Source organism: Oncorhynchus gorbuscha, linkage group LG26, assembly GCF_021184085.1.
Source record: "Oncorhynchus gorbuscha isolate QuinsamMale2020 ecotype Even-year linkage group LG26, OgorEven_v1.0, whole genome shotgun sequence".
NCBI lineage: Eukaryota > Metazoa > Chordata > Actinopteri > Salmoniformes > Salmonidae > Oncorhynchus > Oncorhynchus gorbuscha.
In genome coordinates, this window is record NC_060198.1 from 35662881 (window position 1) to 35680184 (window position 17304).

Consider the following 17304-nt stretch of genomic DNA (forward strand, 5'->3'; position numbering starts at 1 on the left):
TTATATCATAAGTTTCATAAAAACGCGATCATTTATGATATATGTAAAATTATATTTGTTTTCATTGGCTTAATTTACTTCTGCTCAATACGTTTTTATAAGGTATTAGATTACAAAATAGAAAACGCAATCGAAAATATTAATGAAAGACAACAGGCCGATTTAAGATTTATAGACTTTGCCATTTGTCAAAGTAAAAAAAACGCGTTGTTTAGAAGCAAAGGCGAATCGAACTATTGCACACGCGCACTTCACAGAGTAGCCGTTCCCTGACGGAAATATGCAGATGCGTGCTAGAAGAGGCTAAAAGGATCTCGCTAGTTCGTGCTTGAGGCTCTGAGCTGTCCGATCAGGTCCATTGTCTTCTGAGCGGCTTGGCTCTTGCCCACTATTTCCCATTGGAAACGACAGTCTGTGGGCTATCTTGGTTAGTTATAAAACATCTATCGTCACTGATGATTGACAGCTTGACTTGGCCAATCGTGATACGATTAAGAGTAGTTTCGTCAAACTGACACGTAAAACAAACCAATTGATATTGCTGTATTTAGTGGAAGCGGAAGTTGTGGCCTGTTGTATAAACTGAGGCCTCCTCCATGTGGTTTTGAGGAGCATTTTTCGGAGGTTGAATTGTAACATCGTTGTAAGGTAAGACGGTAGCTAATATTGCTTATTTGTGTCCTTTTTTGGAATATTCTGGTTCTTGTAGTTGTATTAGAAATTACCAACAACCTTTGATGGTTTTCGGATAAGCATTATTTTGGCAAATTCATTATAAGCAGTACTAGTTCTGAACAAGGCATCTGGGAATAACCAAGGCTATTTTGCTAGCTAGGCTAGGACTAACTTAAGCTAACCAAAACCGGTCCAAGTCGTGCAAAGCATTGGAGTTAGCCACGTGTGAATGAACATGTTGTGTAATTTGGACAATAGTCGGCTTAGTTCGATAGCTCGCTACATTGCTCGTTTTATTAGTTAACGTTAGCTACCAGAACTGCTAGTAATTTAGCTAACTAGGTTGGCGTGAGCTGTGTGCGGCAAAGGTAGTCGATTCATGACATTGTTTGCGTTACTATACGGATGTAAAGTTTGCATTGCTATACGGATGTTACGTTACCAGCGATATATCTGATTTTACTCGTAAACAAGCTACGAAGCTAGCCAATCCCAACCCTTGTTGACGGAACCTTTTAGTTTCTTACCATTTATTGCAAATTGCTTGCTAGCTAGCAACCATGGCCCCTTGTTTTGTTTGTAATACATAATCGAGGTGTTTATTTTGAAAACAAAAAACGTGGGTAGTTTGCAACTAACGTTAGCCAACTACTTAACTTAACTGTATAGTAATGCCTTAGCTAGTTTGAGACGTTTCATGCAACTGTCAACGTTATGATTTATTTAAACATTATGATGGTTTGGCGTTACTGAATGTTAACTTTATAGAAGGCTCTGATGTAGACTAAGGTTACCAAAGAGTATTGCTTATTTCCATTGTAAGTAGTTAGTGGCGATGTTAGTCTGTTAAACACTAAATCTCCTGATTGAATACATATGAATATGGTCTGGGGGGGGAACAACAATCTTTAGTCAAAAGCAAATGGTGACAACTAGTGTGAACAGCCATTATTCCCCCCCCTTCTAAAAATTATTTCTGTAGTCAGAATGGCTGAGAATGATGCTGAGAATGAGCTGCTGGACTATGAAGAGGATGAGGAGCCCCAGGGAGCCCCAGAGACCACTGCCCCAGCAGGCAAGAAGGAGGTGAAGGGCTCCTATGTCTCCATCCACAGCTCTGGCTTCAGAGACTTCCTGCTCAAACCAGAGCTGCTCCGTGCGATTGTCGACTGTGGCTTTGAGCATCCGTCTGAAGGTGAGTGCAATGGGTGGATGAGTGCTGGGAGTGGCATAAATGGAGGCCATGAATAGCAGTGGCATGTCTGTGGATACAATGGCGTGCATGTATAGGAGTATAGATAGCTGAGTCATTGGGTGTTGATGGACTTTCTTGTCAATTACAATGCATGTGTTCTCCAACGTGTGTTATGGTAAACAATGGCTTTTTTGTTTGGATAAAGATGGTGTACTGACCAAATGTCTCATTGTTTTCCAGTTCAACATGAGTGTATCCCTCAGGCCATCCTGGGCATGGACATCCTGTGCCAGGCTAAGTCTGGTATGGGCAAGACTGCAGTGTTTGTTCTTGCCACACTACAGCAGATCGAGCCTGTGGATGGACAGGTCAGTGTCTGCATTCTGCAAATGCCTCTGGAATATCAAGTTTCAAATATTTGTTATGCATAACCTGCAAGTGATCTATTAGCATCAAATACTCTTTCCTCTAGGTGTCAGTTCTCGTAATGTGCCACACACGAGAGCTGGCCTTCCAGATCAGCAAAGAGTACGAGCGCTTCTCCAAGTACATGCCCACAGTCAAGGCAGCAGTGTTCTTTGGGGGCCTGTCTATCAAGAAGGATGAGGATGTGCTGAAGAAGAACTGCCCTCACATTGTGGTGGGAACCCCTGGCCGAATCCTGGCCCTCATCCGCAACAAGACCCTCAACCTAAAGAACGTCAAGCACTTTGTCCTGGATGAATGTGACAAGATGCTGGAGCAGTTGGGTGAGTCCTGCTTATTATTACTGTCCTTTTATTCCTGCCCCCCCAATTCTAGCAATTGCAATCCTGAATGTAATGTGTGAACAAGGGTTTACCCCTGTGGAAATCTGTTATAACATGTAGACTGAGCATAATGGATGTCTGGGTACTTGGCTGCTCTGGGTTGTAGTTTGAGACTTTGCTGTTTTATCCAGGTTCCCATTTCTCTTGTTTCAGACATGAGGCGTGACGTACAGGACATCTTCAGGCTAACGCCACATGAGAAGCAGTGCATGATGTTCAGCGCCACCCTCAGCAAGGAGATTCGGCCGGTCTGCCGCAAGTTCATGCAGGATGTGAGTGCAGGGGGTAGCACTGCCACTTCATGTGGTTATTGGACTCCAAATGCTGTTTTACAAACAACTGTCTTTGCATTGACTTCATAGAGATTTTTGTGGTTCTGAAGTGACATGCTCTGTCTCCTGTAGCCCATGGAGGTGTTTGTAGATGATGAAACCAAGTTGACGCTGCACGGTCTGCAGCAGTACTACTGCAAGCTGAAGGACAGCGAGAAGAACCGCAAGCTCTTTGACCTGCTTGATGTGCTGGAGTTCAACCAGGTAAACCAACACGAATTGTATCATTTTTATCCCTGTAAGAAGTAGTCATATTTGTGCTGTTTCCTTGTGAATGTTTGTTTATAGTTCTGTAATGTCACCTGTGTAATGTCACCTGTGTACCTCTAGGTGGTGATCTTTGTCAAGTCAGTGCAGCGCTGTGTGGCGCTTTCTCAGCTACTGGTGGAACAGAACTTCCCTGCCATTGCCATCCACAGGGGCATGGCTCAGGAGGAGAGGTCTGTCTCTGTTGCTTACATGCACGCCTTTCTCTCACAAATCTCCAATTAAATTGAGCCCCAAATGCTGACTTTTTTATGCAGCTGAAAGCCTCATTTAACTCAACACAGTTTCCTTCAAAGGGTAGCCTCTACATCTAGTAATACCTATAGCAGCTGTGTTAATCCTCTCTGGCTGTCTATCCCCAGGCTGTCCCGGTACCAGCAGTTCAAGGACTTCCAAAGGCGGATCTTGGTGGCCACCAACCTGTTTGGCCGAGGGATGGATATCGAGCGGGTCAATATTGTCTTCAATTATGACATGCCTGAGGACTCAGACACATACTTACACAGGGTGAGTCACATAACTGATGGTGCCTCAAACACTTGTCTTCTGGTAGTGAATGGTATTTCCAAATACCTATTTCGATGATTGCATCTGACTATTTCATCAACTTGTCATTGGACTCATATTTTGAGTTGTCACTCCCATCTTACACCCTTGCCCCTCAGGTGGCCCGTGCTGGGCGGTTTGGAACCAAGGGTCTGGCTGTGACCTTTGTGTCAGACGAGACAGATGCCAAGACTTTGAATGACGTGCAGGACCGCTTTGAGGTCAATGTGGCTGAGCTGCCAGAAGAGATCGACATTTCCACTTACAGTAAGGCTCTCTCTATCCTTATACTTGCATCCTCCCACAGAGGTTTCTCCATTAAAACTGACATTACTTGTTATTCTTATAAGATGAGTCATAGTTATGTCTTTCTGTCACTGTCTGCTGGTGATTGTTTAATTCAATGTTAAATGGGAGTGAATGTAGTGAAGAGGGTCTAAAATAGACTTGGCTATCATAACAAACGTCAATGTGTCTGGGGTATTCAACATCTGTTAATCATTAGTACTCTAATGCTGGGCCTGAAGGGTCAGGGGGATATAGTCAGCTCATTGAAACCCCCAAAGATAATTGCCTGGTATAATAACTCAGAGTAATTAATGGTGGTGACCAGAGAGAATTGGACTGCCACGTACGGCTGACCTCCACAAAAATTTTCGCCGCTCAAGTCATCTGTTCTTTGGTCGATTATATATTTATTTTTGAATTTACCCCCCCTTTCTCTCCCCAATTTCGTAGTATCCAATTGTTAGTAGTTCCTATCTTGTCTCATCGCTACAACTCCCGTACGGGCTCGGGAGAGACTAAGTTCGAAAGCCATGCATCCTCTGAAACACAACACAACCAAGCCGCACTGCTTCTTAACACAGCGCGCATCCAACCCGGAAGCCAGCCACACCAATGTGTCAGAGGAAACACCGTGCACCTGGCGACCTGGTTAGTGCGTACTGCTAGTATGCAATGAGACAATGATATCACTACCAGCCAAACCCTCTAACCCAGATGACGCTAGGCCAATTGTGCGTAGCCCCATGGACCTCCCAGTTGCGGCCGGCTGCGACAGAGCCTGGTCCCAAGGTCTCTGGTGGCACAGCTAGCACTGCGATGGAGTGCCTTAGACCACTGCACCACCCGGGAGGCCCTGTTGGTTGATATTTTAGTTATTTTTTTCTATTTTTTCCCCGCCTTTCCAAATAGCTTATCTGATGCTTTAAGCCAGGGGTGTCACTCATTCCTTGGAGGGCCTAGTGTCTGCTGGGTTTTGGTTTCTCCTTTCAATTAAGACCTTAACAACCAGGTGTGGAGTTCCTTACTAAACAGTGACCTTGATTGATGAATTCGGTCCAAGGGAGGAGAAGTGTCTGATGCGTGCTTTAAGCACACATTTTGAATAAATATCAAATCAAAGTTTGTCACGTGCGCCAAATACAACAGGTGTGATCCAGTACCTGACCATCAGATTCTGCCATTATGCTGCTGAAGTTGCCACTAATATGTTACACCAGGGGTCGGCAACTTTTTTTTTTCACGTGGAATGCGAATTTAGTCCATTTCTACCGATTTTGTGTGCCAGTTGAGGGTTTCATATGCACTTTTTTTATGGAATAGTGGTAGTAAATTATATACAAATACAAGTATCTTCTATTGCCAACTATGTAAAAAAAAGCCAACAAATGATCACTATTTTATAAATATCCTATAAATCACATTGGCTACACATGGCCTGTCTGCAACAAACTCAAAACATTATCAATTGGGTCCAGCACAACGCGTGCGCTAGCAAACTTGTACCATGATATAAAATATTCTGGGCCCCTGTTTTTCTGCACCAGTGAGCTCTAAACAAAGCCACTGTAGGTTAATCAGGAAGGCTTATTTTTGTCATTTCCACTAGATCAGAGCATGATAATTTTCCCTTTCACTCAGTAGTTTAACTACATTTTGTAACTAGTCATTCTCAATGTATGTTAAGACTTTACTTGCTGTTTGAGGTGACAAGTTACTTTTAAAGCTCCCAAGTCATTAGTGGTGAGTTACGCCAATCAGAAATGCAATCGTATCTCCAAATGGGCTTGTTTTTATAGGTCTACATTTGCAAGCAGGCCAGGTAGCCTTATGCCTACTTCTATATTCCACATTGACAGGAGTGCTTTAAACCACAGACAATTACTAAATTGACAACTAGTAAATGGAATTAAATACATCTGAAGTTGTTTCTCACAAGTGTAGCCTAGGTTGTGCGCACTGACAATGAGAACAAGACTGTAATAGTAAATACATTAACAGAAATGATGGTAAACATTGTAGATTAGAAATTGTGAATCAACTGGAAATGTACTACTTGTGATGGGGAATTGATAGACACTAACAAAGGGCAAATGATTCACACAATGAATTGGCGGGAAAGTGCATTCTGTGCCGCTCGCACAATCCCCTTGGACTGTGCCATCCCTGTGGCCTCCAGTGGATTTGTCCACTGGGACATGCATGAATCACAGGTTTCTTATGTGCCATAAAGACAAATGTGGGTTCAGCCCTGAACTGGGTAGGTCTTAGTGAATGGTGAACCCGTACATATTAACCTGTGTGAAAAGCTGGAATGCCCAGTTGTTGCTTATGGAGATGGTCTTCAGAACAGTGTATCTTCTCTCCTTCCTCACCCACCACTTTTTCTTTCTAGTTGAGCAGTCCAGATGAGTCCTCCATCCCTGAAGTGTCCCATAACCCTGAATCTCTGTCCTTGTTTGGATGAAAAACCCTCCTCGCTGTTTTATTTTAAAGCTCTGTTCCTTGACTGTTTACCCTATTTTTTATTTTTTTTATTTGAATGTATCATTGGGGGTTGTCTGGTTTTAAACTTGTGTTGTGGTCAATGAAATTAAAACTTTTTATAAAATTCCAGTTCCTGGTCTAATTGACAGATTACATGTTAGTTACAATGATGTGCACATTATGCAAATCTTCAAGTTACTTTTTATTTTTTATTGCTAGTTAAATAGGACCATTAATTCCCCATTCAGATTGCTTTGATTGCATGCAAGTTTACAAAATGTTGGGCCTTTACACGCATCTATCAAATAAAACCTATTTATGCTAATTGGCCACATCCCTGTATAGTAGTACAACCATATTTCTCCAGCTAGTTTTAATGACACAGGGTTGTGACTAAAGGGAGTATAGCCATTGATCATGCCACGATTTCATTACATGAATCATTGGACGACGGTGTCTTGTTTAGAGCCCTGACTGTCTGAACAGTAACACGCATTGCTTGCGGTATGGGTTTGGAAGCATAACCTCATATCAGCCAAATTATTTTCCAAAACAAAGGTTAAATATACCTTTTTTTTAATGCGGTCTGGTGGGAACGCTAACCCTATCTCCATGTTAGTGTTTGTTTACGGGCAATTGACGGGTGAGTAACTGCGGATTATCTAGCGTTTTCCCGACCATGTGGAACAGTAGCTTTGACAGAGGCACCCATACATACCTGTGTAGATCTGTGAAACTCGTCTTAATCGAATTACTTTCTCGATGGTGAAAGATGAGGGCCATATTTCGCAAGCAATCCGACGTTTCTAAACGGTAAAAAGTTTAGCTTAACCCATTTCCCAACCTGCCACGAAAGTCACTTCCGGTTGTATCTGTACTCTACTAGTCAGAACTTTGAATGGGTGCACATGTTTTAGGTAATACATCAACATCCAGGATGTTCGTGAAATGTACTATTTTTTTCTTTCTTAATGCAGCATAAACTCAGCCAGTAAATCAAAGTTAGGACAAAACCAGATATTTGCCTCAAGTTTTCAATCTCTTGTTCAATAAAGCATAGAGATTAAGTGACTGTGTGCTGTGCCCACATCACAGAACCCCGACTTGCTCAGTGCTAGCTGTACATGGACTGATTATATGTTAACTCAAATTGATTGGCATGCCTGTGGCAAACTGAAAGGTTGCATCTATGGCTGCTCCATAGTGTCCAGTTATAAAACCAAAGACCTCTAAAATCACAATCTACATAGGTAAGAGTGGTTAGACACTGCCATCAATCAGAACATCCATTTTTATTTTACAAAGTCAATCACCTAACAGGCTGTGTGCGGCAACTATGAAAGCCTGTGCCAACCTAGAAGTTGTACAAAGTTGAATCATAGAAAAATACAAATCAACACTTATACAAGGCAGGTTAAATATCTCATGGACTACAATGTCATATGGGCTTCAATACTTGAATCCTCTAATACTTTTCATAGAGAAAAAAGCATGTGAATTGCATCTTTAATCTGAGTGGTATATCTCAGACTAAAGTCATGAACAAGGTGCATTAATTATCAAACCGTCCTAATAGGGGAGAATTTGGCAATTCTAAAGAGGTCCATGTCTCACCAATACAGAATCTTAACCTCCAACTTCAGACAAATGTTATGCTAATCTCTTCAAGGTGCTATAACAGACTGACGCATGTCCATGCAAAGGCGGAAATGTCTAACCGCTGTAGTGCTGATCCCTTTGTAGTGTCCTCATGTCTGCTTCAGTCTAATGAGCATGATGTTATCGTCGACATGTCAACCTTCAATGGCAGAGAGCAGATTTATACACCACAAACATAAAGCAACACAAGTAAGAGTTTAGTGGAGTATTGTGGATCAGTTGCTAGATTACAGGCCAGATTGAGTCTGAAACGGTCCCGCCCGCTAGTTACAAATTATATGTTTACTTCATATGCAGGCATTTTTATTTTTATAACAAACCAGAGGGTGGCTGAGGTTCTTTCTACCCCTCAGTCAGGATTGTAATTTGCTTCAAATCAGCAACACGACTTCTCAATGCCAGAATCCGAGGCTTGTTCCGCTGGAGCTATGTTAAATGTCTCACTGTTTCAGGGCTGAGTAAGAAATGGAGACTGGTCCAACTGTGCAATAATGACTTATCACACACACAGACAAAGCCTCAGCCAACAGGTTCTGCACCAGTCTGTCTCTAACCATAACATCTCTCCTCGGGGAGTTGTCTTCGTCCACTATTGCTCAGGTAATGTGGCTGTTTGATTAGTGAACACTGGTGAGACCAGGGGTCAAGTCCCAGACTTCCTGGAACTCCCCTCTCTCTGCTGACAGATCTCAGCTGTTTTATCATCTCTCTCAGGGTCCTCCGGTCATGCCGTTCCAAACATAGCAGCATCTCTTCTCTCATTGGCAACCACTGTCATCTCTGTCACAATAAATATTACAAATACAAATGTCCCTTCCAGAGCATTCTGTGGAGGCTCCATCTTCTTATCCCACAAAAACGTGTCTTTTAGTGTCTAAATAGCAGGTATTGGAAATCTACAGGATAAGTAATTCTGTTTTTTTGCTTGTCTGATTCTCCTTCCACTCAAACCAGACCTACTTGCCATTGACAGGCCTACCCTATGCTGGCAGTCACCATGAAATGTAACACCTTATCATCCCAAGTCCACAAGTCTACTGGGTGTGTGCAGCAGCTGTGTTGGAGTCTGCATTGGGTGTGTCCCACCTTTCTCCATCGTCCCCACAGTGCGGGTTCAGTCCCAGAGTACAAGAGTGCATGGGGAGTGACAAAATGGTGGCCGGACAAATCCATGTTTGTCTAGTTACACACTTTGGTGATTCCGGTTGATGAACCACAATGGACCAGGTGTCTACTCTAAGGCCGGCACTAGTCACTCATCTCTGTCCAGAATGCAGATCAATCAATCAAATTCCTTCACCCAGGCCTCCCAAAACATGCTCCAGGAGGGTGGTGGGTGATCTTTGCATCTGGCTAGTGTCTACTCAAAGATACTCTTAGGACTACTTCTCTATCGGGCTTGGCTGGGGGGTAAAGTGATGGGGAGCGAGTGAGGGATTTGAAGGGGACGCTAGTCGGTGAACTTGTGTGTGTCTCCGTAGAGCCACTGCTGGGGCGGGAGGGCAGCCTCGTTCAGATGACTGCACTTATCACTGCACTTGCAGGACTGCACGAACATGACGGAGTGGTCGAAGCGCTCACCATCAGGGCAGGCAAAGGTCACGGAGGCGGTGCGTGTGTGTCGGGGCGAGCAGCAGCGGCCGTCCACACATACGCCGCAGTAGTTGGGCCGGTAGAGACGCGCGCTGCGGCAGCCAGCATAGGACAGACGCAGGGGCTCTGGGGCCTTGTGGGTACGGGAGCACTTCCTCCCTTTCTATGGAGAAGAGAAAGAGCCTGGGTTAGTCACAATCCCAGTGTACCACAACTGCAGTTATTATGCTGGCACAAGGAAAGTTCAAAACAACAAGACCAGGGCTAGAGAGGGGCATGGTGACAGTATGGGTGGGTGGGCATCCAACAGTTATGAGGTAGCATGGTATCACATTAATGCCCCAATAACTCTCAAAACACAGAGAGAACATATTAAGACTGGTGCTTAACAACCAGACTCATCAATGAATCACTGCTCTGGTGAGATGTAGTGGTGGAGAGCGTTTAAGGGTGTTGCATGAAACGGGAGAAAGCGAGGGAGTGGGAGAATAGAGAGCACGTTGCGTCATACACACAAGGGCCTATTATCACCCCACAGAGACCTGGGCAGAGTGGGAGAGGCTGGTAGCATGGTGGATGTGGCTACATGTTAGCTCCCACAGAACTCAAGGATATGAGTCTCTACATTCCACTGTCACAACTATTTAGTGCCTTGCACTGTTGGTCTATAGGTCTTATAATGATGCTTTTTCCATTCACAGTTCAGTTGAACTTGTTCCACAAGCAACAGTACTGTGAATAGAGTGGGCTCAGACCCACACTGGGGGAGCTTGCCAGAGGGAGGGGCACTTAATACAATGATATTAATATGGATGTGACCTCGTGGGCACACCCCTGTCCACACAGTCTCTTAAGGTTTAGACTGGGATATAGGCATTGACATGTACCTACAATATATGAATGCAGGGGGACTATTAAATGGTTGCCACACCAAAATGGTGACCGTTGCAATTCCTTCCTTAAAGGTGGGCTCTACTTCCTGAATTAGCCTCGGTTTCAATTCTCATTAGGAAATGAGACTGAGAATGAGATTTGGGTCATGGAGGAGTGCTTTGATGTGGGTGTCTCGTGTGTGTGTGTGTAAGAATGTGGGAAGCGTTTGTACTTTCACTCTACCAAAAACAGTACACAGACACTCACTCTTCTAGCCCAAGGGTTCCCAACCATTTTTACTCCAGGGCCCCCTTTTTCACGTAAAAAAAAAGTCAATGCCACATAGGCTGTTTACTACAAGAGAAGTTGTTTATTGCCTTCAGTTGCTCTTTATGGTTTCTAGACCCTACACACACACACACACACACACACACACACACACACACACACACACACACACACACACACACACACACACACACACACACACACACACACACACACACACACACACACACACACACACACACACACACACACACACACACACACACACACACACACACACACACACACACACACACACACACACACACACACACTTACCTTGATTGGGATGGACATGGAGCTGCAGGGCCGGATGTTGCACAGACGAGTCTCCTTCACTAGCTTACACTGGGCGTTGTCATTGGTGACACGAGAGGACACGGCCATCCCACAGCTGCGTGAGCATTGGGACCAGCTCGTGGTCTGGACCACACACTGCCCTCCAAACTGCCTCCATGCTGGACGGAAGGAGAGAGTGGGGGAGAGAGGACCAGAGGGAGAGGCAGAGAGAGATGTAAGCACACTGGCCTCATTCACAGAACAGGCAACACTGACGCATAGAGGAGGGTGATTACAGAGAAGGAAAAGCTGGACGACAGAGGTATATGCTGTGAGAGAGTGGTGTGTGTGCCACTGATGCACAAGTAGTGGAAAACATGGCGCACTCAAACACTGACACGCACACAAAAAGGGAGATGCAGGGGAAAGGCTAGGAGTGCACAGTGGGTCTGTTTGTGAGCCGGGGGCTAAAACACAAACATGGTGTTTTATTGCAGGGAGGAAACAGACGGAACTATAAGGCAACATCTCGGCATCCTCTCTTACCCGCCAGGTGCTTGGGCCCGCGCAGTTTGTCCCACGTCTTCTCTACCTCCACCAGCTCGTTTCCCATGGTATCCTTGGGTTTGTAGTGGTATGGTTTGTAGGGGTAGGCAGGGTAGGGCATGAAGGGGAAAGGCAGATAGGCTGGAGGCAGTGGCTGCCGTTGTACTGGGGGTACAACGGCTGAGCCCTTGTGGCAGTCGATACTGAGACAGCACTGCCCAGGCACCTTGACCAGGCGCGGGGCAGGGCAGGATGGCGAAGCCAGGGGCACGTGGCTGGGACACAGGGGCATGCAGCCCACCGCCCCATCAATGCACGTACAGTGGTGCTTGCAGCCAGCCTGGAAATTCTCCCCGTTCTGGTAGATCCGTCCGCTGTATTCGCAGGGGCGACCCTCGAGCTTCGCTGTTAGGGGAGACAGATTTTTTAAAAGGAAAGACTTAATGTCTGTATGTAGAAGGATCTGAGGCATCACTAGCCTATGGCCATGCCTTTGGTTGTATTGCTTAAAACAAGGACTTCAAGTTGAGTGAGGTAATGAACAAAGTGGAGGAGAGGGACAACAACAGAGACAAAAGGAATAGAGAGAGAATGGGCACATCAACAAGAAAGGTCCAGAAGTAATTGTGTATGATAAGTAGGAAGTGAAATGACAGTAGAGGAGGCAGACACTCTATCCCTAGTTTATAAAGGAGCCTCTATTCTTAGTCCAGAGAGGAATTTTGACTTGTTTACGATGTCAGTCCCTCTGTGGGACTTCCATACAACACCCCCAAATACCCCTCTTTATATAGACCCCCCTCCCCCACACACATAAAAATATCCCTGTGTGTGTGCGCATGCGGCAAGACACAGAGCTTGATAAATACATTCTGCCCCCTGCTCTCAGCAGTGTGGCTCAGGAAGATGCTCGCTCTTCTAAACATGGCACCAGTTTCAAACCCCAGATCCATTTCAAAGACGACAAACATTCACTTTTCATTGAATCCATACAACCCCATGCTAAACCCAACCCTCATGAACCCTGACAACCCCATTTGTATTCTCTACATACCCCTGCAGATGCCATGAGTGTGGCCCACGTCATTGCCATAGTTACACTCCAGCCCCTTGTGGTGGTCACAGGGGTGTGAGTCGTGACAGTTCTGGTTGAGCTGGGCAGCACACACCTTACAGCAGCCACAACCGTCAGGTACAGAGCTGACCCCCGGGGGACAGGAGGGGGGGCCAGTCGGGCACTCACACATCACAGGGCAGCCAGCACTCACCTACAGGGGGCAGGTTGGAGAGAATGGTGCAATACAGAGGATTGCAAAAATATTTCAATGAGGGCCGTTCATAGCCTAAACATTAATAGAATGAGAAACAGTTTGTTTCAAGTGGTCAGGCTACACAGAGCACAGAAGATCTTCAAAGTGTGGTTGGCTTAAATATTCACTAAATACCCAGCAGCACCAACCCCCTGGTACACTTTCTCACTCTCTGTCGCCGTCACCTTCCTCTTGGCAAGGATGAAAGAGAAATTCAATGCGACCCCCTCCCTGAATCCCAACACCACAGCCCCCCATAACCCTGATAAAAAGGTTTTGGGTCTGCCTGTCTACAGCCTGTCTACAGGATAAGACTATCCAAGGTATCCCTCTGCTGCCATGCCATCCTGAGCCAGGGGGATTGAGTGGTGGGGTCTAAATGGTTTCCACACAGCAGGTTCCATCTATTTCCAGACCTGAATGTGTCACTCTTCATCTCGGTTTGGGAGCCCTAATTGGATTCTTGTGAACCACTGGGGTTTAAAGGGCAGTCGTGGTCCAATATTCCAATGATATTCAGGAACCCAGGTAAAACATGAGCACTGGTGTCAGGTTGACATCATCTGTCATGTCATGCATTAGATTCAGATAACTACACTGTTTCTTTCTGTCTCTCACTATCTTAGTGTATAGAAGGCACTGTGGTCAACATCACTTTCATTACAGAGTACAGTACCCTATCTGTTTTCTGGAAACAGATTTTAGTAGTGGGGTGTCCCCATCTGGCCATAAATGTTCACTGTAAAAGGTAAAACGACAGCATTTTCTCAACTGTAACATCAAATTCACAGTGCCTTCACATTAACGCAATATTCAGAGACCCAAAGGTATTTCTTATTACGCCGAAGACAGAGGACCAGTACGCTTGTCGGTGGTGCTGTCTGTTGACAACCCACCACTGTGCTGACAGGAGACCCACCACAAACGTGAACTTCTATTTACAATGTTTACACAAGCTTGGCTGAGGCCAAAATAGTACAAAAACATTTCATACACTTACCAAGGCAATAGTCGTCATTTGAAATAGAACAGGCAATATTAACGTCCTCATGTTGTCAAATGACAATTGAATTAAAAAAATATATATATATAACTACTGTTACAAGAAGATAATTGTTGCTTTAGTCCACGAACAAAACCCCACAACGGGAACTGTCAAACAAGGCGCAGTAAATCCAAAATTAATGTGTAGTGTTCTTCATAGAATATCAACACCTGCACATTTCAATCGATTCCTTTTTGTAGCTCCGTTATATATTGCCCCCGTGCTTTTGTTGCAGCTCCGCCTACCACAGTCGGTCTAGCCAATTAAGAGGCGGGCATGAGGCCAGGGTATTCCAAACGGGGAGGGGTTTGAGGCGTGGCCAACTATGAATGCGTTCATTCATAAAAAATCGGAATTACTGCATTCCAAAGAGGACCTGGCGTTTGGTGTTTATTTATTTATGTTTGAATTAAAATAATATTATTGATGCTTTTAAGTTGTTTTACACGCATACCTCTGTCCAGCTGCTGTTTTGTGAAAGGCAAGATAAATATACTCAAATGGCTAGTGTGTGCTACGTTAATACTGGAACAGACATAGAAAACAGTTAGGAATTTGGTCCCCTTCTTTATAGAAATACTTGACGAGGAGAGCGAGACGGATAAAGTATACATATAGATGGGCGTGTAGACGTTTCAGTGGAATTAGCTCTGATATACCAAAATATTGCACAACTCTACAAAGGTGATGGTGAAAATGATAGCAATAACAACCCCTTTCAATCCATCACTCTCTCCTCCTTCCATATCCTGTCTGTCATCAACATCCATCTTACCTTCCTCATAGGTTCCCATGGTGCCCCTCCACGTGGCCTTCATTCGTCGCTCTCTCTTCCTCTCACAGACATTTATTGAAGGAGGGAGTGTGTTAAAGGTCCAGTGGTGGTGAGTCCAGACCAAAGCAGAGCGGAACGGAGGTGAGAACAGTCGGGCTAATCCAGGGCTCGCTCCCATGGACACGGACACAGGAAGCTCTCGGGTTTACCTGAGCTGGAACACACTTTGACCGCATAGTGTGCCCCGTTACACACTCATACTGTGTTAGAGGTAGACACACATACCACAATCTACTGACACACTGTTAAACTGTACAGCAATCATGCAAACATACAGTACCAGTCAAAAGTTTGGACACACCCACTCATTCAAAGATTTTTCTTTATTTTTTACTATTTTATACATTGTAGAATAATAGTGAAGACATGAAAATCATTAAATAAAACATGGAATCATGTAGTAACCCAAAAAGTGTTCAATCAAAATATATTTGAGATTCTTTGAGGAAGCCACCCTTTGCCTTGATAACAGCTTTGCACACTATTGGCATTCTCTCAACCAGCTTCATGAGGTAGTCACCTGAAATGCATTTAAATTAACAGGTGTGCCTTGTTAAAAGTTATTTTGTGGAATTTCTTTTCTTTTCTTAATGTTTGAGCCAATCAGTTGTGTTGTGACAATGCAGGGGTGGTAAACAGACCATATCCATATTATGGCAAGAACGGCTCAAATAAGCAAAGAGAAACAATAGTCTATCATTACTTTAAGACAGGAAGTTCAGTCAATCTGGAAAATGTCAAGAACTTTGAATGTTTTTCCAAATGCATTCACAAAAACCATCAAGCGCTATGATGAAACTGGCTCTCATGAGGACCGCCACAGGAAAGGAAGACCCAGAGTTGCGAGTTGTCTATGCTCTAATGGATAAGTTCATTAGAGTTAACTGCACCTCAGATTGCAACCCAAATAAATGCTTCACAGAGTACAAGTAACAGACACATCTCAGCATTTACTGTTCAGAGGAGACTGCATGAATCAGGCCTTCATGATCAAATTGCTGTAAAGAAGCAGCTACTAAAGGACACCAATTAGTAGAAGAGACTTGCTTAGGCCAAGAAACACAAGCAATGGATATTAGCCCGGTGGAAATCTGTCCTTTGGTCTGATGAGTCCAAATTTGAGATTTTTTTGGTTCCAACCGCCATGTGTTTGTGAGACGCAGGGTAGGTGAACGGATGATCTCCGCATGTGTGGTTCCCACACCACATGGAGGACGTGTGATGGTGTGGGAGTGCTTTGCTGATGACACTGTCAGTGATTTATTTAGAATTCAAGGCACACTTAACCAGCATGGCTTCCACAACATTCTGCAGCAATACGCCAGCCCATCTGGTTTTCGCTTAGTGGTACTCTCATTTGTTTTTCAACAGGACAATGACCCAAAACACACCTCCAGGCTGTGTAAGGGCTATTTGACCAATAAGGAGAGTGATGGAGTGTTGCATCAGATGACCTGGCCTCCACAATCACCTGACCTCAACCTAATTGAGATGGTTTGGGAGCAGTTGTACTGCAGAGTGAAGGAAAAACAGCCAACAAGTGCTCAGCATATGTGGGAACTCTTTCAAGACTGTTGGAAAAGCATTCCTCATAAAGCTGGTTGAGAGAATGCCAAGAGTGTGCCAAGAGTGTGCAAAGCTGTCATCAAGAAAAGGGGTGGTTACTTTGAAGAATATAAATATATTTAGATTTGTTTAACACTTTTTAAGTTACTACACGAATCCATGTGTGTTATTGCATAGTTTATGTCTTCAAAAAATAAAGAAAAACCCTTCAATGAGTAGGTGTGTCCAAACTTTTAACTGGTACTGTACACTGACACGAACTGTAACGACAAAGTGTGCCGCATGAAGACACGCAGACTGTACACACATACACACCCCTTTATCCTCTTCCCACTCAATCCATCTCTGTCTCTTCCTGACTGTGTAATGAGGTGATGTAATTGGTCACGGTAAGAAGATCCCCAACCAGCGAGAGAAAATGAAGGGCTAAGTAATAGATGGACACACTCACATCCGTGTTGTTGTTTTCATATTTCCTCAAAGCTTAGGTTACCATGACTCATCAAAGGACGTGTCCTTTCCACTGTAGTCTGAACTGGTCCCACCCAACGCACACATATACTTTCCAATATATAACACCAACAGAAAACACACACGCACAGACACTCAAAATTCACACACACACACACACACACACACACACACACACACACACACACACACACACACACACAC

General features: G+C 44.4%; 2 protein-coding genes across 2 annotated transcripts; one reads left to right on the top strand and one right to left on the bottom strand.

The window, feature by feature from the left end:
* The first annotated feature begins 368 nt into the window (after nt 1-368).
* Nucleotides 369-6725, top strand: LOC124015864 (ATP-dependent RNA helicase DDX39A-like). Its single transcript, XM_046331339.1, has 10 exons — nt 369-648; nt 1658-1870; nt 2111-2238; nt 2343-2619; nt 2833-2951; nt 3084-3215; nt 3342-3451; nt 3641-3785; nt 3944-4091; nt 6505-6725. The coding sequence occupies exons 2-10, from the start codon at nt 1663-1665 to the stop codon at nt 6519-6521; spliced, it is 1284 nt and encodes a 427-aa protein (XP_046187295.1). The 5' UTR covers nt 369-648; nt 1658-1662; the 3' UTR covers nt 6522-6725.
* Nucleotides 6726-7868: 1143 nt separating this feature from the next.
* On the bottom strand, nt 7869-14408 carry LOC124015731 (CCN family member 1-like). Its single transcript, XM_046331165.1, has 5 exons — nt 14184-14408; nt 12928-13141; nt 11874-12278; nt 11328-11506; nt 7869-10011 (listed from the first exon to the last, which is right to left on the bottom strand). The coding sequence occupies exons 1-5, from the start codon at nt 14232-14234 to the stop codon at nt 9706-9708; spliced, it is 1155 nt and encodes a 384-aa protein (XP_046187121.1). The 5' UTR covers nt 14235-14408; the 3' UTR covers nt 7869-9705.
* Nucleotides 14409-17304: the final 2896 nt, after the last annotated feature.